Source organism: Diospyros lotus, chromosome 7 (assembly GCF_014633365.1).
Source record: "Diospyros lotus cultivar Yz01 chromosome 7, ASM1463336v1, whole genome shotgun sequence".
Lineage (NCBI taxonomy): Eukaryota > Viridiplantae > Streptophyta > Magnoliopsida > Ericales > Ebenaceae > Diospyros > Diospyros lotus.
The window spans coordinates 26,673,414-26,694,780 of NC_068344.1; the positions used below are offsets into that span (position 1 = coordinate 26,673,414).

The 21,367-nt window shown below is 34.1% G+C and overlaps 3 protein-coding genes across 5 annotated transcripts in view; 1 reads left to right on the forward strand and 2 right to left on the reverse strand.

Annotated features, from left to right (window-relative positions):
- Positions 1–6,856: 6,856 nt before the first annotated feature.
- On the forward strand, positions 6,857–12,192 carry LOC127806423 (U-box domain-containing protein 34-like). 3 transcript variants are annotated; one of them, XM_052343712.1, is made up of 10 exons: positions 7,013–7,129; positions 7,380–7,445; positions 7,987–8,108; positions 8,190–8,305; positions 8,679–8,806; positions 8,904–9,196; positions 9,399–9,500; positions 10,028–10,456; positions 10,859–11,608; positions 11,714–12,192. In XM_052343712.1, exons 3-10 carry the CDS (start codon positions 8,034–8,036, stop codon positions 11,906–11,908), a joined length of 2,088 nt encoding a protein of 695 aa, XP_052199672.1. In that variant the 5' UTR covers positions 7,013–7,129; positions 7,380–7,445; positions 7,987–8,033; the 3' UTR covers positions 11,909–12,192. The 3 variants fall into 3 exon arrangements, with proteins under 3 accessions (XP_052199670.1, XP_052199672.1, XP_052199671.1); XM_052343711.1 differs by lacking the exon at positions 7,013–7,129 and adding an exon at positions 7,132–7,259; XM_052343710.1 differs by lacking the exon at positions 7,380–7,445 and having other exon boundaries at positions 6,857–7,129.
- Positions 12,193–12,335: 143 nt separating this feature from the next.
- On the reverse strand, positions 12,336–15,081 carry LOC127806427 (glyoxylase I 4). Its single transcript, XM_052343716.1, has 5 exons — positions 14,915–15,081; positions 13,944–14,124; positions 12,969–13,052; positions 12,677–12,880; positions 12,336–12,575 (listed from the first exon to the last, which is right to left on the reverse strand). The coding sequence occupies exons 1-5, from the start codon at positions 14,963–14,965 to the stop codon at positions 12,487–12,489; spliced, it is 609 nt and encodes a 202-aa protein (XP_052199676.1). The 5' UTR covers positions 14,966–15,081; the 3' UTR covers positions 12,336–12,486.
- A 2,136-nt stretch (positions 15,082–17,217) lies between these two features.
- LOC127806425 (uncharacterized) overlaps positions 17,218–21,367 on the reverse strand; it is a 102,749-nt gene continuing 98,599 nt past the window's right edge. Inside the window, exons 12-14 of the mRNA XM_052343713.1 lie at positions 18,481–18,531; positions 18,233–18,382; positions 17,218–18,145 (exon numbers count right to left, since the gene is read on the reverse strand). Coding sequence (XP_052199673.1) covers positions 18,288–18,382; positions 18,481–18,531 — 146 coding nt within the window. The 3' untranslated portion in view covers positions 17,218–18,145; positions 18,233–18,287. The remainder of the gene's footprint in view (positions 18,146–18,232; positions 18,383–18,480; positions 18,532–21,367) is intronic.

The window sequence follows — 21,367 nt, forward strand, 5'->3', positions numbered from 1 at the left end:
GTTAAAAAGGAAAATATAAATTTGAAATGGAGTGATACCCATTGTTTAGATATTTTGATTTTTTGGGCTCCATGGCCTGTTAGTGTTAGTAACCTAAACTTAACATTTATTTTTTATTTGAATACCTATTGTATATTTCAAAAATACATATGAGGTGTTTGATAGCAAATTCTAGTATAATTTTGATCGAATCAAGGTCTTATTTCTACAAGGCAAGGGTGGAGAGCACTTTGTTTAGTTTCCCTGGTAATTGAGTCACTAGAAGGTGATTGGCAATTGGGCTTGAGCTGGGACAACAATGAGGTTATACAATCAACAATTATAATATATTAGGTTATTAAAACCACATAATAAGTCTTCTAAGTTGTTGTGGCATAGAAAGGCATCAAGCCAAGATGGTAGAGATGTTGACACGTGGATACAAAGGATGATATGAGTGTAGACTATAGAGGTAGAGCTTAGCGACGATCAAAAAAGGTGTATGAAAGGAATGAAAGAATTGGAGAAGGTTGATCCTTGTGTGTGAGAGAGAGTGAAAGAGAGATGATGGCGGTATTATAGGTATCTTAAAAGTTCTAATGTTGTTAAATTAATTATGAGGGGCAAATTGCAACCAAGTTTACATTCTAAAGGTACTTGCTACAATTTTTCACACATTAGGGTATTATTTGCCTTAATTCTAAACCTCAAGAGTATTTAGTGCATTTTTCCAATTTGTTGACTATTTTCACCAATGAAAGGAATATCTATTATCTAATATTTATTCAAAGGAATATCTAACCTTAAGAGTATATATTTAACCTAATTCAAAGGAATATCTATTATCTAGATGGAAAAATATTATTCATCAAAGTTGTATCATTCAAAATAAAAAATAAAAAATCACACATTAGTTTTACTTTGTCACAAACACACACACATGAAGGGCTTGAATTCAAAGTCAAGGTCTTCCACAACACAACTTCACAAACAATCAAAATGTTCATCCAATGCCAAGGGCTTCAAATGGATCTAAATGCCAATTATTTTCCAAACTAAAAATAAAGTTTGTGATGATGCTTGAGATCTATCATTATAGATTTATCTTAGGTTAACTACCTACAAGAAATGGTGGGGTTAAATTCCTTGGCATAGCTTCAGGTTCGTTAACTAATTAAGAAGGTGATTGTGTAAAACATAAGATAAACTGAATACCATTACTTGTGAAGAACTAAGGCCTTTATATAGGTTGGGTTGAAGTTTGGCTAGGGGAGGTACCCTGATGCCACTATAGGGATTTTTTGGGCTTGGCCCTTTTTATGGGATGGTAGTAGATTTTTTTACTTAATCCTTGATCTTTGGGGATTTGGATCCATTAGACCTCTCTAATGTGGATCAGATAGGGGGCACATGTCCGCTACCTATTATCGCCCCATAAGGACACATGTCAAATGCAAGCTTGGTCTTCCTTAAGCATAACAAGGTAATTTCACATACTCTGAGTGCTTTCTTATTGTTTTCCCTACATTTCTTGAGTGGAGTTATATGTTTTGATTTGAGGAGTAGCTAAGTTAGTTGTTTATGCTCTTTATCTTATTCTCTTGGTGTTAGTTCCCCATATTTAGGGTCATGGAGGTAGCATTTTGGCAGCTCGCACTCTTTCAAGGTGTCTTTTTGGCTCATATAAGGGTTAGTGATGTGCTATAATGCTATATTTAAATGACATCTTTTGGGCATAAAACATTTGATTTATCTTTATATACAATTAATGACAAGTTTATCTTCATTCATTACTCTCTATTTTTTGTATGAATGAATTTTTAGATTTCTTGTTAGAAATCTTATTGTTAAGAATATGTGACAAGATTATCTAATAACAATATTTCTTAAATATTTATGATCTTTAGATTTTTCAAATAGAAACTTTGATTAATCAATTATGAATTAGCACACAAGTTTACTACTTTGATTAGTATGTAATACTAATGATAAAGAATGGTGATTCACATACTATAGAACATGTAATGCTTATAGTAAATTCATGGGTGGTTGTTAGTTGAATGTGGCGTCAATAACAAATCACATGGCATAGTGAATAATGATTTTGTTATTAAGTTGTGATTGTATAACTGATCCTTTTACTTAAAGAAACACAATTGTCTTATGTATTGGTATGCAAGATTTATTGATGAGCGAACTCATCTAATTATAAAGTGGGAATGCTCATTGTGTGGTTTCGTATTACTGGTACATGGAGGCATGTACTTATTGATAAAGATATGTTACATTTATGATGATGAAGTGAATGTCTTATGTGGTCTTCTATTAGTGTGATAAGGAAGTCCTTGGCCAAGGCATGAATGATTGGGAAAGAGTTTTTCGATGTATCATCTAATCACACTGATAAGATCAGATACATAGTTATCGAGTTTATGATTTTATCACTCCATAACTGTCACTTAGTCAATACATTAAGTGATAGAAGAATTGTACTGCATGATAATCGTCAACTATAAACTTTATTACCACTTAGATTATCTTTTTTCATAATGTCTTAAAAAGATGGAGAGATTATTAAAATAGGTCGAAGTGTTCGATCGGTATCAAATGTATTTGATGTTGCCTGATCACAACTTAGCAGTGAATTTAGAAAGTCACATATCGAAAAACAAAGTTTCTAAAATTGGATTTATGTTACTTATAATGTTCTTAAATGTCGTTAATTGTTAATGATGGGTCTTATATAAGTCATTAAAAGTTAATGATGAGATTATTTAAGTGTTAACGGATCATGTGCAGTTATATAAAGGACCATGTAGCATGTGGACAAAATTGTAGACTATTTTTTATAATCGATCGACAGTTTCCCCAAAAGTTGGGAAAACGGTTAACTGCTCAACATAAACTATCAACCTGTTTTGTTCATCAAATTATATGTGGAAGCTTCAGGAGAAACTAATTTTGCCTATTTTACCCCTGCCAGCTGTCCAACATCTGAGGCATGTTGTGTGAGATGTCATGTTCCTATTGGACCTCTTAATTTGCCAATGAGAAGATAATTAAGAAGATTAAACTGGATTTTGCATGGACTCTGGGTTGCCATATGTTTTAAACTGCTTGCTTATTCTTGTTTCTTTCTTCTTACTTCTTATTCTAGTTTTTCGAGTGCTAGTTTTGCTCAAGAGTTGAGCTTAGATTAAGACCAAGGAGAACAGGACGAAAGTGTTTATATTTGATATTTTACTCTTGGTAATAAAATGATTTTGATAATGACTATATGAAAATCAATCTCTACTATATGGATTATATGAATGAGAAAATAAATTTTTAATATATGAGTTTTGAAGCAAGGTATGAAAACCTATAGAAGAAATATTGAGTATGGTTGAGTGTGGTTTGTTTCAAAAACATATTTTTGATAATCTCAACTTGCTTTCAAAAGAATCAAAATGAGGATTTGTTAAGTTTTCAATGTTTTCAAATGGATAGTCGACTATGTGGTTTAATGCTATCGACTGTGCCTAAATATATTCGACTATGTTATAACGATACTCGACTATGCATAACGATAGTCGACTATGCTTGTTCAATCTGTCGACTATATATGGTATCTGTCGACTATTTTTCACTCTATCGACTGTCATGTAAGGATAGTCGACTATGGCTTTTCTTCTGTCGACTATATTTGTTCATAAATTTCAAAATTCTCTTCATATTTTTGCATCTGTCGACTATGTCTATGTGTCTGTCGACTATGAAAAATTTGTGTTAGAGATAGTCGACTATAATTTCTTGTCTGTCGACTATGCCAAGTTTTATTTGATGAAATAGTCGACTAACCTATTTTATTTGTCGACTATGTGTTTTACAAAAAAACTTATAACGGCTAGTTTTTTGCGCATTTAATGCTCGCCCAACCACCCATAACAGTCCAAAATTCAAACTTACCCACCATCAACTATAAATAGGTAGTTGAAGGCGCATTGAAGGCTACTGAATACAATTGAATATCTTGAACTATCGTGCTTTCACTGTTACATCGAGCATTTAATTTTTTTCTCTGTATTCTCATTTAAGAGGCTTTGATATCTTACTGTTCTATTCATTTTAAGCCTCGATCATTCATTTAAAAAAAGAGCTTGTAACTAAGAGTTGTATTCTTAGAATCTCTATTTCACGACTTTTGTATTTTTCCTAGCAGTAGCTAGAGGGCCCATTAAATTGGGAGGTTGTACATTGCCTAGTCAAGGACCTGCTCATATTGAGTAGGGGGTTTGATAGTGAATTTGGTTTTAAAATCCTTAGTGGATAGCTAAGGTAGTTGACTAAGTTTGGAAAGTTGAACCACTATAAATCCGTGTCTTCTCTGCTTTTCATCTTTTCTTGCTTACGTTTGCATTTTTGCTCCTATTGATTTTGTTTATTCATTGATGAGATTTCAATTTTATTCTTCACCATTCGAGAGTGTCTTTGCTTCTTAAAAGAATTTTTTTTAATTATACCAATTCACCCCCCCTCTTGGTGTGTGCCATATTAGTTCATTTCTATCAATATTAACAGTGGCATTATGAGAGTAATGATCTTCCTGCTAGGAGGGACAATTCTTATTGCAATAGGATGGATATGATCATTTTGTCAAGAGTGTTTATATTAACAGTGTTCACCTTGCTGGTAGATAAACCCAATCAATAGTTCGATAAGGTGTTGCACTTATCTTCCAATTAAATCAGATGATATGGAGGTTGAGGCAAATTTTATAGGTTATTTTGGCTTAGGTTGTTAAAATTTTTTCCATCTTATTAGTTATGAGTAGGATCATGCCTCAAGGCCATGACCATGAATGACTCCAATTATATGAAGACTTAACTACCCTTAACGAGGCTAGTTCCAAAAAAAGATGGGGCTAGATTTCCTAATATAGCCTTCAATGCTCAAATTACTTGACTAAGAAGGTAATTGTGTAGAATATAAAATGAACTAAATGCCATTACTTGTGGGGAACTAAGGCCTTTATATAGGCTATGTTGAAGCTTGGCTAGACAAGGTATTTGGTGTCATTGTAGGGATTATTAGGGCTCGACCCCTTTTATGGGATGACGATAAATCTCTCAGGTTAATCGCAAATCAAATAAGTGGCATATGTCCCAATTTTTGTTGGCTCCTTGTAAGGAATGTGTCAAGTAAATGTTGGATCTATTTCAAGGTAAATGAGTGATTTCATGTCCTTCGAGTGTTCTCTCATGATTTAAAAAAAATGTTTATTATTTAGAGGATATATATATATATATTTTCGCAATTGCATATTGAAATAGGTTAATAAGTGTGAAAATTATCTCACCTTTGTGTGCTTGTAAGTTAAAATGTGACAAACCAAGTAATAGATATATATGTGCATATAAGGATGACCTACATTATGCATGTAAATAAAAAATTTCAAATGAAGGTTCATTTCTAGTATTTAATAGTTGTAGTTTGGTTTTTATATTTTTTTGATAATATTTAAAAAAAAAGTTTGGACAAAGTGATAAATTGTTCAAAAGTTTGTTCTAATCGAGAGAGGTTATAAATTCAAATTTTATTAATATAGTAAATTTTTGTTTTTTAGCAAGATATTAGAGGGCATTTTAGGAATAATTTTTTTTGTAGAGCTTCACACATTGAGTGTACATATTTAATAGAAGAAAAATTACAATAACCACCCTTGAGATTTAACATAATTGTAAAAATCACCATTCATATTTTGAAAATAACAATAACCTCTCCAATTGTTAAATAAAAAATAAAATAACTATTTTACCTTTTATTCTCTCCCATCTTTCATTTTCTCCTCTCTCATATCTTTTTTGATTTTAGAAAGAAAAAAAACAATCGTAAATTTTTTATGACAAATAAGTTATCTAGAGAGGGAGAAAAAACACTGCCATTGTATGAATAGTTGTCATTGTCATTGTCACTGTCACTACTGTGTTGTCGCTTAAGAAAGAAAGAAACAAATGAGAGAAAAAAAAGCTTGAAAATAAAGAGAAAAAAATAAAAAAAATAGCTTAAAAATAAAGAGAGAAAAATAAGAAAGACGAAGCTAAGTTAGTGAATAGCTATCATATTGCATATTTGGTATTGTTGTGCTATACTGTAAAAATAATATTGTCAAATTAATAATTGATAATTGAGTGTGGCGCTATATTTATAATGTTAAAAGTAAATAATAAGTGTTTAATTAATATTTTATTTGTATCCTATATTTGTGTAAAATAATTAAAAAAAACACTAAAAATATTAAATAATTATTTCAAAATGTGATATAATTATGATAATAAATAGCCTATTAATGATGGTGAGTCCTATTAAAAATTATATTATTTTTTTTAAAAAAATCTTACTTTCATGTAAAAGCAAATTAACTTATTTCTTTTTTAAAAAATTCGTCTCTATGTTAGTGTTTGTTAACTAAGATATAAATAAAAAAAAGTAAGATGTAAACAAATATTTTAGACAAAAATATTTTTTATTATATTTATTAAATTTATCTGATAACATTTGAAAAAAAAATCACATGACTTCTTATAAATTTTTCTAAATAAAATCTTCTCTCTCTTTTCAGATAAACTTATCTTAAATCTTACAAATAAAAAAAAATAACTAATGTTTCTTTCATTATATTTTAAAAAGTTTAACAAACAGTTTAATAAAAATTTTAAAATACTTTCCAACTTTATTTTGATCATTTCATATCTTAATCTGAAAAATATTTTAATATTATTTTGATATAATTTTTTTTTACTATTTTAACAAACAAACTATTTGTATGGTCAAATTATTTTAAAAAAATAAATAAAAAATATTATATTTAATAGAACCAATTTAGTTGTTGCCTACCCGTCCCCCCGGTCCCAAGCAGCCACGACTCAGGTCACAAATCCAATGAATCTGCTAGTCAAACAAACCCTCTAACATTCTCCCGGCGGCTGGGCTTCGCCGGCCATGACGACGGTGGCGGTGGCGGTGGCCGTGACGGGCAAGGGCGGCGGCAGCCGCGGAGGTAAAGGGAGCCGCCGAGCTGTGCGTTGGGCCTTGGAAAATTTGGTGCCTAAAGCCGATCATCTGGTCCTAGTTCACGTTATGCCTGCCATCACTTCAATTCCAACTCCCTGTAAATTCATCCTCTTCTTTTCTCTTTATGCATTTTGATACTCTATATCTATCCTTGCCCGTGTCTTTCAGTTTCTTCACTTTAGGTTATGGAGTTATTTAGCTAAATCTACTTAAGAGGCGATCAACGTGTAAGTGTTGTATTCTTGTTGATGTTCTTTTGAATTTATTAGCTTTTAGGGTAATTAGACAGATGAGCATCCCCTTACTTTTACCGATTGGGGTTTTTGCTTTCTGGATGCTATGGTTAGAGCTAGGAGTTTCATGGAAAGGAAAATGGAAGAACACAGAAAATTTTTACCAATATTTTTATACAGGTAGTAACTAAACCAGAATATTTAGAACATTCTCATTTTCATTTTCAGTTCTTTTATATGCTTCTCCTTGTTGAGCTTTTTCATTCATTTTCTTTTGGGTCCTTAACTTCATGTTCCAAACATAGGGGGTGCTGAAAGATCTTGCAATATATGCAAATGGAATCTTGGCGTCTTATACTGAATTGTGATGATATAAGTGTATATATATAAACATATCTGCACGCACATACATATTTTCCCTTTTTTCAGTATTGTCTGTTGGATGATCAAGTGCTAAATTGTGATACACCTAAATTTCCTCCATTCAGGCAGCTGAAGAACCCAATAAAATAGAAATGTTTCTATATATATATATATATATATATTCCTCAATATTAAGTAGTGGAACATGAACCCTTTTTAGTTGGTTTGTAGTTAGATTTCACAATATTGAACTCTATTTGTTAAAAATTTCTAACATTTAGCCCGCAATTTCTATTAATGCTAACCATTCTTATTACTGACTTATCAGCCCTCATTTGGGTGTTTTCATATTTTACAGCCGGAGCCAGCATCCCCATTGAGGAACTGGACAGGAATGTTGTGGAAATGTATATCCAGGACATGAAACTAAAGTCTGAAGAGATATTTTTGCCATTCAAGATACTGTGCAGAACAAAGAAGGTGGCTTTGTTCTTTGCTCTTGTCTATGTTCAGCTCTAACTGAGTTGTTTGTCTGACATTACTTTTTTTTTTTTTTTTTAGATTGAGACTTTGGTGCTAGAAGGCGACAACCCTGCATCAGCACTTCTTTCATATATTACTGTCTCTGGCATAAGAAGTTTAGTATTGGGCTCTTGTAGTTCGAGTTGTATCTCATGGTATGTCAATATAGAGAATAAGTTGTTTATTTCATGGCTAGTATTCCTACTTTTGGTCATTGCAGAATTGATGGTATTATTTGTACATTCTGGTTCATCTTATTACTCTTATTTCTTCTTTTAAATTGTCTATGTGAGGAGAGATGCAATGCAAGGGTTCGCTGCTCAGTTTTGAATGGGATTCATAAAGTTCCTCCTATATTCTATAAAATTGATCATATAAGTTTGCTTAAGCATTTAGGCATTTTGTTAAAATGCTATCACACCCTTAACTTTTGCTATGTTATTCTTGACAAGACCTCTGATTGCTTATTTGAGTTTCTTATGTGTTAGTAACATATTGATACTGGTGCTCAATTTTATTGTTACATAGTTTTAGGAAGGCAAAAAGCTCCAGTGTGCCATCAGTAGTTCTACAACGTGCTCCAGAAGCATGCAATATTTATGTTGTGTCAAGACATAGGCTTATCAAAAGTTCTACCAACCCTCTATTGGCTAGAGGTATGTCAAAGAACTTGCATTTTATGGTTGACAATCATGAAGTCCTTAATTATGTTTTTTCCCTTTTACATATTAACGTATTCTGTCCCTCTTACAGAGAGCAGCTCTAGACACTGGTTGTTTCCTCAAAAAGAGCATTGTTCTCATAGCGCTAGTGAATTGGAAAAGAGCGTGTCCTGTTACTTAGTGGAGAGTGAAGTTAATGACGCCCTTGGAACATCGTCATCTGCAGATCTTAGTCACATAAATACCCTTGCAATTGCACAAGAGATATCTTCTACTCATTCCACTGGACTTAAAGATGTAAATTATCAAAACTTGGGCATTAATGTCCCAGAAGTTCATAAAGTACAGGGATGCCATTCTGTGGCTTCTACAGATACAAAACAGGTGAATTTGTTTCTATTTTCCCACCTGATAGATTCTTTTTTACAGATATGCAAAGATGTATCTAGATCCAACAAAGAGTGTTTGATTCAGTTGTTAAGCAAGATAATGATGTGACAGGTGTTAATTACTTTCTTTGTTATACACATCGTTATCAATGATGACAAATCAGTGCTTACTTTTGTGGATGCCTAATTTTCTGCAGTCCTACGTGGAAGCTGAAGTTGAACAACTACGTCTAGAATTAGTGAATGCTGTTTCCATGTACAATCGTGCTTGTGAGGACCTTGTCCATGCCCAAAACAAGGTGCATGCTTGATTAAAACTGAAGTTCCATTTTTTTTTTTAATGATGACTAGGACCCACAGTCACTATCCTTCAGGTGGGCGCTGGGGGTAAACTCTGGGTGCATGCAATAGGCCTCAAAATTCCTATAAAGACTGATTTCTTTCCTCTGAAAAAAAAAAAAAGAAGAGCTTTAAATCCAAAGAAAGATTCAAAGCTTTGTGCTCTCTCTCCTCAACCAGTTTCACGATAATATGACTGCCACACTGCATGCATGCTGAGTCTGGATATCTGACCTTGAATATGAAGCAAGATTTTTAATGGCACATTCACAATGAAAAACGTAGATGGTCTCGTATTTTGTGATATTTTAGCTGATTTTAATATGACTACCACTGAATGTATTCTGAGTAAGTCAGTGCACTTGACATTGAATACGAAGCAAGATTTTTAGTGCTGCGTCCACAATGAAAAATTTAGTTTATATTGTATTGTACTATATATTTGTAGTATATTTCTAGTCCTTCAACATTGGTGCTTGTTTCACAGGTTTGCATGCTTTCTTCTGAATGCCTTGATGAAGCAAAACAAGTAAATGCTGCCTTGGAAAGAGAAGAATTTTACAGGAAAGTTGCTGCGGAAGAGAAAGAGAAGCATTTGGAAGCTGTGAAGGAGATTGAGATAGCAAGAAACCGGCTTGCTAAAGAGGCTTATGAGAGGCAGATAGCAGAATTGAGAGCCCTCAAAGAAGCTATGGAGAGAAAGAAAATTGTTGATTCACTCTTCTCGAATGACAACAGGTACAAGAAGTACACAAGGAATGAAATAGAGATAGCAACTGGTTTCTTCTCTGAGAGTAATAAGATCGGTGAAGGATCATATGGGAGAGTGTACAGATGTAACCTTGATAACACCCCAGTAGCTGTCAAAGTTCTTCAGCCTGATGCATCAGACAAGAAAGATGAGTTTCTCAAAGAGGTTCATTCTTTACTTGACCTGTTTTCTTTCATCATTTGAGTTCAAATGCCTTCTTAATGGTTTTCTTGTTTATAAGCGTGATCATTTGATAAACCTCTTTAACTTTCTCTGAAGTTTCAAATGTAGAAGAATTTTTAGTCATCCATATGACCTGATTGTGCCACGTGTTCCATTGATAATTTTTTTTTAATTAATGGTATTAATTGCCGTGTTTAGAACAATGTTCTTTTGTGAGTGGCTGCATACTTGGGAGTAATAATCAATCTAATAGCACCAACAGTTGTGAAACTTACATTGACTTTGAGGATGATCTGTGACTTACCAACTTCCCTGAATGATTCCTCTCTTTCTATAGTCTAATTCTCAAATGCTTCAGTACCGTCCTGTGTAAATCTCATGCAGATTGAAGTTCTCAGCCAATTGCGCCACCCCAACATTGTTTTGCTGCTTGGAGCTTGTCCAGAGACCGGTAGCCTGGTATATGAATATATGGAAAATGGAAGCCTAGAGGATCACATTTTGCGCCGAAGTGGCACGCATCCACTTCCTTGGTTTGTTCGTTTCCGGATAGCATTTGAAGTAGCTTGTGGGATTGCATTCTTGCACAACTCAAAACCAGAGCCTATTGTTCATCGAGATCTAAAACCAGGGAATGTCTTTTTAGATAGAAATTATGTGAGCAAAATTGGTGATGCTGGGTTGGCGAAACTCATTTCAGATGCCGTGCCTGACAACATCACAGAATACAGGGATTCACTCATTGCCGGTACTTTCCACTACATGGATCCAGAATATCAAAGAACTGGAACTGTCCGACCCAAATCAGATCTGTATGCTTTTGGAATCATCGTCCTCCAATTACTGGCTGGCCGGCAACCTAATGGGCTCTTATTGACAGTAGAAAATGCTATTGCAAATGGCTCCTTGTCTGACATATTGGATAAGTCAATACCAGATTGGCCTCTAGCTGAAGCACAAGAACTAGCTCATGTTGCCTTGAAATGCTCCAGGCTCCGGTGCAGAGATAGGCCGGATCTTGAAACTGAAGTTCTACCAGTTTTGAAAAACCTTGCCGATTTTGCAGACGCTTATTTAAGCGCAGAAAGGAACAGTATTGATGCACCTAGCCACTACTTCTGCCCAATTCTTCAGGTGAAATGGTCAAACTCCATAAGTTCCTGTGATTCATGCTATTCGGTTCTTTATATATAGCTTGTCCCCCATATATGTACTCTCTGTATGCTATGGCTAATGCAGGAAGTGATGGATGATCCACACATTGCTGCCGATGGTTTTACATATGAACATAGAGCAATCAAGACATGGCTTGAGAGACATAATATATCGCCAGTATCAAAGCTCAGGCTGCCACATGCCGCACTTATTCCAAACCATACATTACGTTCCGCCATACAAGAGTGGAGGTCACAGGTAAGGTCCCCGAATGTCTGAGCCACTTGCATTCGAATCCAGCATTTTAGTTCAGGGAGTAGGTTTCAGATCAGGATTTCAAGCATTCATGGTGCACTTCACTAGTAAATTGTTGCAATAACAGTATTGCAATAATGGTATTTATCAGCAATGGCAATGCTGATGTACCTTCATCTGCAAGTGTACTGTACTTATTAGTAACTCTACTTGTTAATTGTAGATACGTGCTCTGCCTATGAACAAATTGTAAAGTTAGCATTTATTTGGATGATGAAACATGGAAGTTCCTCTTCCAGTTAACTGTTGATGATTTGCCGTTAACTGAATGTACCGTGCTTCCTCACTATAAACCAAAATGCAAACCAATTTCTCTCATTCGATGCTAGATTGTTACCATTTTTGCTTACTAGTGAGAAATTTCTAGTCAGCAATATCGGTACACACAGCAAATCCAACACATCGGACTCCTCAATTTCATGTTCTTTTCCTATTGCAGATTTCAACATTGGCCTTAAAAGAAAAAAAAAAAAAAGGCAAGATCCTTGTATTATAGGAGATGATTATATATACATTATTTGTCTGTTGAGAAGGGCAGATGCCTACACTTGAGTAAATTCTAACGCATTGGCGTCTGGGTCTCGCGTGAAGATGGCTGGCCTCCCAGAGCGGCTCAGCGTGTAGGGAATGCCTGTAACAGAAAAAGAAACATATGTAAGAAGTTAAAAGGCTTTAAAGATCATCGGCCGCATTCAAATAAAGGGCAGTCAACCACAGGAGGAGGATACTAACCGGCTTTATCAAGGATAACTTTCAGCTTTGATACGTCCCCGATGGCGATACAGGTATGACGATCTCTGCCTCCATGCTGAGGTCTACCGGTCAAGGGGTCAGGATTTGGAAGCTCCATGAGATGTATCATCTCAGATCCCACCCACAGCCAAGCACCCCTGTAAGGTAGCTTATCATCTGGCCTTGCCTCATTTATCTTCAGACCTGATCTTAAAATCTAGGTTAAAAATCATACGGAAGAAATGATTTAGAAGTCTTTTAATACATGAGGTTAAAGGAAAAGTTGGCATACCGAGCACATTCTGGTAGAATTCAAGTGACCTTTCAAGGTTTTCGCATAGTATTCCCACATGGTGCATGCTAACAACTCCATAATCTGCAGCGGAATCAGCAAAAGTGTTTTTAATAACTACATTTGTGCTCCTATAGTCCTATACAAGCTAGAAGACTCTGGTCTTTAGCTTAATCTGCACTGGGGCAGGAGTGTTGAGAGGCTAGTCACTTTGTGGGGGTGGGGAAGGGGGCATTTTTTAGCAGGTTTTACATTGCTTTCTTCAAAGAGACTGTTTCAATTACTTGAGCCTTTACCTTTGACCTTTTAGTCATCTTCTACTTAAAATATAAGAAAAAATATAAAACTAGGCAAAATTGAAAATTGCAATTCTATATGAAGTAGATGACAGCATCTAACTCTCCCTTTTTCTCTCTCTTAATCCACTGAGAACTTGTACATGCGTGCATGTCTCGTAAATTCTTTTGCATAAAAAGAAGAAGAGAGAAATATGAGGAGAAAAGGAAGAGTCTCAGGTCCTTACCTTCTTTATTTAATAGAAAATGATTGAATAAATTTAATGGTACTGATGTTTCACACGCCAATTTGACATAAGTCATTTAAACAAAATAGTGTTATGTTTTTCTTGTGAAATTAAGGTGGAGATATAAGCCATTTTTTAGTCTTTTCATCAAAAGAGGGTATGTCTATTTCAAGTACACAATTCTCATGATCGAAAGAAGACATCTTCAACAAGATCAAAGAGTAAACGAACATTCTTAGTGATTATCGTTCACATTTTCACACAGTGTATATCTAAGAATACAGCCCAGCCATATCCAACTAGAACAGATACATACCAGTCTGTTTTCCAACTTCCAAAAATTCAGGGGCAGGGCAATCAACAGTTACATCGCACTTAGCTCTCATTCAACATGGAACAAGAAATGACAAAACAAAAACTAATCAATGAAGTGGAAAATGAGAGAAGAATACCATTTGCATCATCAACAGATTCAGCACTAACAGAATCTTTTTCAAGCACATCTGCTCCAGCAGACATATTAGCTTTTATCATCCAACGACACCCATAATTTCTACCATTTCTCGCAGTAGGCTGAAAATTTCCGGCTGGAGGTGTTTTTGCAGCTATTGTGCTGGCACTAACAGAATTCACCTAAAACATTCCAGTCGCCTCATCAAACAATACAGAGATAAACTGTAGTAAATTAGGATAACTCCTAACAGTGTTGTCGTTAAAAATAAAATTTACTTAATTTGTAACTTGTACAAAATCAAAGAAGACACTATACATATCCATGGTGGATCAGAGACATTTTCCATTATGTTGTCCCATAGCAGGCCATACCACAAAACAAAACGAGCTATCCACTAGATCTTCAATTACTATCTCCAAAGCTACAAAATCTTAGAAATGAAGCCAAGGTCTTGCCTTAGCTCACTTGAAGAAGTGAAAGCTGCAACTTTTGGGAAGGAAAGAGGAAAAGAAAAGAAAATCACAAAGAAAAAGAAAGGAAGACTATTTCCTCCTCCCTTTAATCATATCCATTTTTCTTTTCTAAAATCATAGTTGCTCTATTATTATTATTTTTTTTCATCTTTCCCCTCAAATCAAACAACAGTCATTTTCTTCCTGCTCTCCTTCCCTTCTGCAATTTGAGGAGATCAGATGAATACTTCCATGGCTCCACCCCAGTTTCTTCAACCACGTTTTCTCGGCAAGTTCATCCTCCGCGAACTATCACCTAACACGAAACGCATGCCTATACGATCCAATTAAGATTCACAAGCAGAACTATCACCTAGTGTATTTGCACAATCAAAACACATGCCTGTATTGTATAATCTAATCAAGATTCAGAAAAAAATCATCAGTCAATCGACGAACCAAGTCTTTCACTCAATCTCGAATACATATATGTTTGTGTGAGAAGCGATCGTTTTACCTTGTTGCGAGGAGGAGGAACAGAGAGAGATGGACTTAAAAGAGACGCCATGGGAGCAGTGACTCAACGACTCTCCTCCCGCAGTTCGTTGATTTCTTCCATATAGATATAATACTTGTTTTATACGTTGTTTCTTACTTAGCCTAGAGTTTGCGGCCCGCATTTCACAAGTGACGAGCGCCGCTAGTTGTTTGGGCTTAATGCCCAAATCAGCAAATCTCCTACAAATTTCAGTGGTTGTCACTCGTTGGTGCACCCTGCAGCTTCAAGACAAATATGATCTCCAATTTTACTTTGGGAAATTGTGCTCTATTTTGTCACAAACTACGTTAACTAAACTAAAATTAGGTTAAAAATAAGGGTTAATTATTGAATAAATATTAATTTTGACTGATTTTTTTTATTCTAAAATATTTTTTTATTTTCATCAATACCCACTGCCACTTTTGTAAGTCGCTTTAAATCATTACAGAGTTAGTGTCCGTCACTTTAAGTCATTAAGTCATGATTGTATAATTTAACGTGTCTAAATAATAATTATAGTTAATCAGAAGTTAATTAGAAACTAAATTTCTTTTTAGCACTGAAACTTAGCATTTAGTTTTAATCAATCTAAACTTAATTTCTAACTAACTTCAGCCAACTAATTCAAACGAATTTATTTAGTCTTTACAAGTGAGAATGTACATGTGAATGCTTAGTAACCCAAAGTGACTAGCAATAATAGTGATAGACTTGAATCAATTTATAAAGATGGTAGTGGGTTTTGATGAAAATAAAAGTTTGTTTTAAAATTAAAAAAAGGGGTCAAGAGTGAGTACTTATTTGGTAATTAGCCCTAAAGGTAATGAACCTTTTATTAAATATGATTCACGTGAATATTTTGCACTAGTTTTAACAAAATGAATTTAGTTTGAGAAAATAGTACTAATTTGGGCTCTATTAAGATATTATTATTGGCTACTTTTTCTATAACTAATATGATTTGAATCATATATTAGAAATGTGGGTGTGTTTTGAATTTGATATTTTTTAATATGAACATTTTCAATTGCTTTTTGTGTCAAAAAATATCGAACACAATATTATAGTTTTCCCAACAATTTAGCAACTCATGAAAAAAGCACTAGCATAAGCAACGCCACTATGGTTTGAAAATACATTTAAATTTGTTGAGTTTCGAGTCATTGGACAAGACATCTAGTGTGGTTTGAAAATAATCTTACGAGTCCTTGCGATTTATTTTTTTTTTTACCAAAAACACCAATTATACATATATATAATTCTAAAACAAAATGTCAAAATGCTCTATATCTCATTCCAATAAGAAATTCAAAACAGTAGCCGAAACGAAATTGACAACCTTGGTTGAGATAGCTACTTGCAACTAAGCATGGTATGGTAATCAATTAACATTTCTAATTTAATATGTCAAATAGATATTCTCTGGTCAGCACTTCTTTTTCAAGTTGATTTCGAACATGTGACCTAAATCCAGCCATTTAGTCCTTTGTTTTGAGTTAAAAAAAAAAAAAAATTTAAATTTTGAATAGAGTTTTGACAATTTTATTGAAAAACATTCACACGATTACAGAATACAATTTCATATACTGAATAATGATCACATTTTGCACTAATACACTTAAAAGAATAAATTGGCAATGAATATTATTATCCCAACTAAAAAATTTAATCATCGTCATCAATCTTCAACTACTGGGTCTTCATTCGCCAGCACTGAATAATTTCATATGTAGATTTCAACTAACTTAATGTTTAATAATAATCATTTACAAATTAGACATTTGAAATTTAAAACTACATAGAAGTGTACAAACCGATTATTAAATAATGTGCAACTACTAAGTAACGACATTATAACATTTTTATACTCCCCAGGTTGCAACAACTATTGAGAAGTTGAGATTTAAAGTTTTATTAGTGTTTTAATATTAAAATAAAATTCTTTTATAATTGATCTTATTTTGTTAAAATGAACAAAATAAGAGAATATCAAGATAATATTGGAATACTTTTCGGATCAAAATATGAAATAATCAAGATAAGATTGAGAAGTATTCTGAAATTTTTATCAACCTATTTATTAATTTTTTTAAAATATATTAGAGGACACAAAAGTTATTTTCTCTTATCTATAAAAATCAATATATGCTTATCTTGAAGGAAGATAAAGATAAATATATTTTAAAAAATTAACATCAAAAGTCACGTGATTTCTTTTTTAATGATCATCGAATAAATTTAACAAACACGTTAAAAAGATCAAATATTTAAAATACTTTTTATATCTGACTCTTTTTCCCTCTTATATTGGTTAACAAACACCGCAAGAGAATAAAAGAGAATTTAGAGTGTGAAAGACAAGGACTGTACAAGAGAGAAGAGAGACCCAACTAAGATGGACATCTATTTATATTTATATAGTGGGTGGGGAGACTAGGGAGAAGTCCCGCACCCTCCTTGGTAAACCATGTGAGGGCAGCCCGCACCGTCTGGCATCGGGCACCCTCGATCCAGCACGGGTGGTCTGAGCGGTTTTACACCTCTACTCTATATGAGACATCGACACTAACCGACAAAATGAACAAATTGATCAAGCAGAAAATGAAAAACTGACATGAACTCAGCCAAAAATAAAAGACAGTAAAACTGACATGGGCTAAATTCAGGAAAAAAATTTTAACTACCAATGCTATAATACTAATATGAGATAATTAGAAAAATTTAACAAAACCATTACTAAATCTGGAAAAATTTAACTACCAACACATATAGCTAAGTTGCAAGCTTCCGCACATGCAATGCAGACAGCTGATGCAGACCAAACACATCAGAGAGAGCTAAATTCCATATAACATTTCGGCATCTCTCTCTGAAGACAACTGCCCTAGTTTTCAGTCTGGACAACCAACCGTGGTTTAACATTCGATTCAATGCTAGTAGTTGATGCTCTTATGATTTACCTGTTTTGCATTTTTTATGAAATGGGAAGAGAAAATGGGTGAAAAGCCATAAACTGCCACTAGCGTAGGCATGTTTACCAATGCCAACCTGGGTAGCTGGGATGGACTTTGATGATACTCTGCTAAAACTCTCTAAAGCATACAAAAATTTCAGTTATTAATTACAGCCATTATTACCAAACGATGTGATGAAGTACTCGCCTGGAGTTCTTCCAATATTACTGTACAATGCATATTCGCGAGGTTTCTGCAAAACACATATGGCAGCTTAGTCAAACTATGACGAAGATGCAATGAGGACAAACTACGATAAACAGATGTAGACACTACCCACCATCTCCATAAGGAGAGGTTGTCAACATCATGTCGCAAGGCAAAGTGTGGACCACTCATCCCTCGGCTATATTATCCATTGAAGAAGCACGGACAAGCATGTCCGCCCCATCAGTTGAGTACCTGGCAGAGTAGTCCACTCCAGAATCACCTAGAGAAGGTAATATTATAAAATCAGGAAGATATAGCTCCAAATTATTTTCACAAAAAAGCATATAAACATGTGAGCATAGAGTCAGAATTCATTACTGAAAACAGAATCAATAGATGACCGTGGCGGTGACGTGCTCCCCTTTTTATCTGCAAGGAGAAGACAATGACTGAAGATCTGTCACAGAAATCACCCTAGATAGGCACATTGCATGGTGTCTAATGATAATGAATACCAGTATAGTTTAAAATTCAGAGAGAGAGAGATTTACGTTGATTAGTCTACTGAGAGAAGCATGATGATTGAAGGAAGTTATTCTAAAGGTGATTTTGGTTCTTCAAATGCTTTCCCATAGGCCAAGCAGATCCTTGATGTAGTTCTAATTGCTAACCAGTTGTTCAATGTGAGGCTATCCTATGAGCAAATGAGAAATTTGCATGGATATTGCACAATCCTATTATCATGTTAATTAGGAGTTTCAACCTGATCTCATTATGTCATTGAATGCATTAATGCACCAACTAAAAGAAAAAATCATTTCTCTTCCCTCATCCTTTTCCAGAGAAAAAGTGTAAATATTTCAAAACAAAGAAAACCATGGCAAGAAAAACAGTCAGAATCATATAATCTTCAAGCAGAAAGGTCATCATGTGAAATGGTGTCCTCCACACTGAGAGCAAGGAAATGCCATTTCGACAGTGTGCCACTTATTGTGTGTAAAATGATACCATCGTGTTTTTCTGTAGCCTTGCCTCACCAACTTGGGGTTTTGTGCTTTAGAGTTGTTTGAAGTCTGAAGGTAGATCTAGGCGAGTCATCTTTGATTCAAGTGCAAGAAGTGTTTAACCAATAAGGCTTTTGCTTCTATAATGTGGTGGAAAATGTATGACTGCTCTCTATTTATTCCCCTTGGGTTCTTCTTTAAGGTAAAACCTGTGCCTGGTAGTCATGTCACAGATGGAAGAGACATATACGCATCCAGAAGGGATAGGCTTACCTTTGCTACTAGAAACTTTAACCTCTATAATTTTAATATTCCTTTATTGGTGGCCAAAAGAGTTCAGAAATAGTAAAGAATTTTACTTTGGAGCCAAATCAGCGATGAAGTCAAGGATCATTTGGTTGATTGGGATACTAATACTATCTACACTATGTTTCCAAAGGGTGGCTTGGGAACTAGGGAGCTGGAGATACGCTACCAAGCTCTTGTTGGAAATCGATTATGGAGATACGCTAGTAAAGGGAAATTATGGATGGGAACTGCAGTATCCAAGTACAAGAGCTTCTATCCTGATTGGATCTTTGAAGGTTCCCATGTCTGATGGCATAACATTCATCCATTTGAAGGAAGTTCAGCAATTAAGTTCACTTTACTAGGAAGCAAGGAAAGGATTTGGTTCTGCAATCATTGCTGGCGAGTAACAAGCCAACAAGCTCAGCCAAAACATTGCAAGTGCTTCCAGCAGACTAAGCCTGATTTGTAAATAAGAATGAAAGGGAAAGCCAAAAGTATGAGTGCTCCAGCAACACATGGCTTTCTGTGTCACTTTACTTTTTCTGGAGTCAGATATTTTACATTTAAGCAGCTTTCCAGCATTAGAACTCACACTTTTGTCATCTAGTAAAAAGGAGATTACTTAATGTTGTTCCGTCTTAAAGACCAACCACTAGGGAAGAGGAAAGTAACAAATAAAGAAGAGTTTGTTTGACTCTAAGTAACATTGTGTTCTTTGGCTGTTTATAAGGATATGTAATCCTGCAAGTTGCTGGTTTCATGATTTGCATTTGGTTTTGTTAACCTCAAGGGTACAATTGAATAAGTTTTGAGATAACAAAATTTGTTGTTCTTTATTTTTGAATCATCTTTCAATAAAAGCAAATTATTTTTGTTTGATCCACAAAATCAGCATGATAAAATGGACAATCACTTTTTCAAAACAGAAATCTCTTAAAATTTTAAAGTTTGTCAAAAAGAACTTTTGTCTGGTCGACCAAAATGGATAACCTAGTTGACCAACCCTCAATTGTAACAAGGAGACAAATAAGAGGGAAACCAAAACCAAGAGGAAATAGGATTTTCTAAAACCATTCTAGATTAGGATAATTTAAAGTTTCAAAGAAATTGAATTTGAGTTCGGATTCTAAATGGAGATTGAGATAAGAGGGATTATCCTAGTTGTGGAGAGATTTTAACGGGGCTGGAATTTTGAATTAAACTTGATAAAGAAAAATCATAATGAAATATATATATATATAATGTATATTATTGAAAGAGAATTTGAGAAGAATTAGGTTCAACTAGAAGGGATAATTGAGAGATAAATCAAAAACATAAATGGATATTATCTTAATATCAATTGAGAAGGATAAGGAAAAGGATTATGATTAGGATTAATTAAGGAATTGGAAACGAATCAATTCCTTGTAGAAGAGAAAATTATTCGTCTAAAGTTTGGATATAAACTAATTCCTTGCTGAAAAGGGATTAGGATTGATAATTTAAATTTTGAGTATAAATAAGAAAAACTTTTGTATTAGCTGGTTAGGATTTGGAATTAGAAATAAAAGGGCAAATTGAATCTAAAACCAAATGGGAGTTGGATAAAACCTAAGGGGCTTATAAATACAAGTTTAGAGGAGTTTTAAATCATTAAACTTTGAGCTATGATAATTGATGAGAAGCAAAGTTTGGACAATTGTGGATTTTCTCTACAAAGGGATTGAGTGAGTGGTTATTCTTGCACTAGTATGCTTTGAAAATCAATCGCATCCATGTTGAAAAATTATTTTGATATAATGAATGAACTCAGTTTCGTTACTTGATATATATTCTTGAACAATTGATTTGAAAACAAATTAAGAAAGGGGATTTGAAAAAAAATTGTTTTGAAAAGATTATTGATGGTGTTAGCATGTTGTTTTAAAATGTTGGAACAAGAGGGAAAGTCCAGGGGTTACTTTGCCAACTGAAATTCGGGTATCTAT

Coding starts and splice junctions, on each gene's coding strand:
- LOC127806427 (XM_052343716.1), bottom strand. CDS start 14,965: ATGGCGTCTCTTTTAAGTCCATCTCTCTCTGTTCCTCCTCCTCGCAAC. Junction 14,125..14,914: donor TTCCTCCTCCTCGCAACAAG/GTAAAACGATCG, acceptor GGAATGTTTTAG/GTGAATTCTGTTAGTGCCAG. Junction 12,576..12,676: donor AGTTATCCTTGATAAAGCCG/GTTAGTATCCTC, acceptor TTTCTGTTACAG/GCATTCCCTACACGCTGAGC.
- LOC127806423 (XM_052343710.1), top strand. CDS start 6,961: ATGACGACGGTGGCGGTGGCGGTGGCCGTGACGGGCAAGGGCGGCGGC. Junction 9,197..9,398: donor CTTCTACAGATACAAAACAG/GTGAATTTGTTT, acceptor AATTTTCTGCAG/TCCTACGTGGAAGCTGAAGT. Junction 9,501..10,027: donor TTGTCCATGCCCAAAACAAG/GTGCATGCTTGA, acceptor CTTGTTTCACAG/GTTTGCATGCTTTCTTCTGA.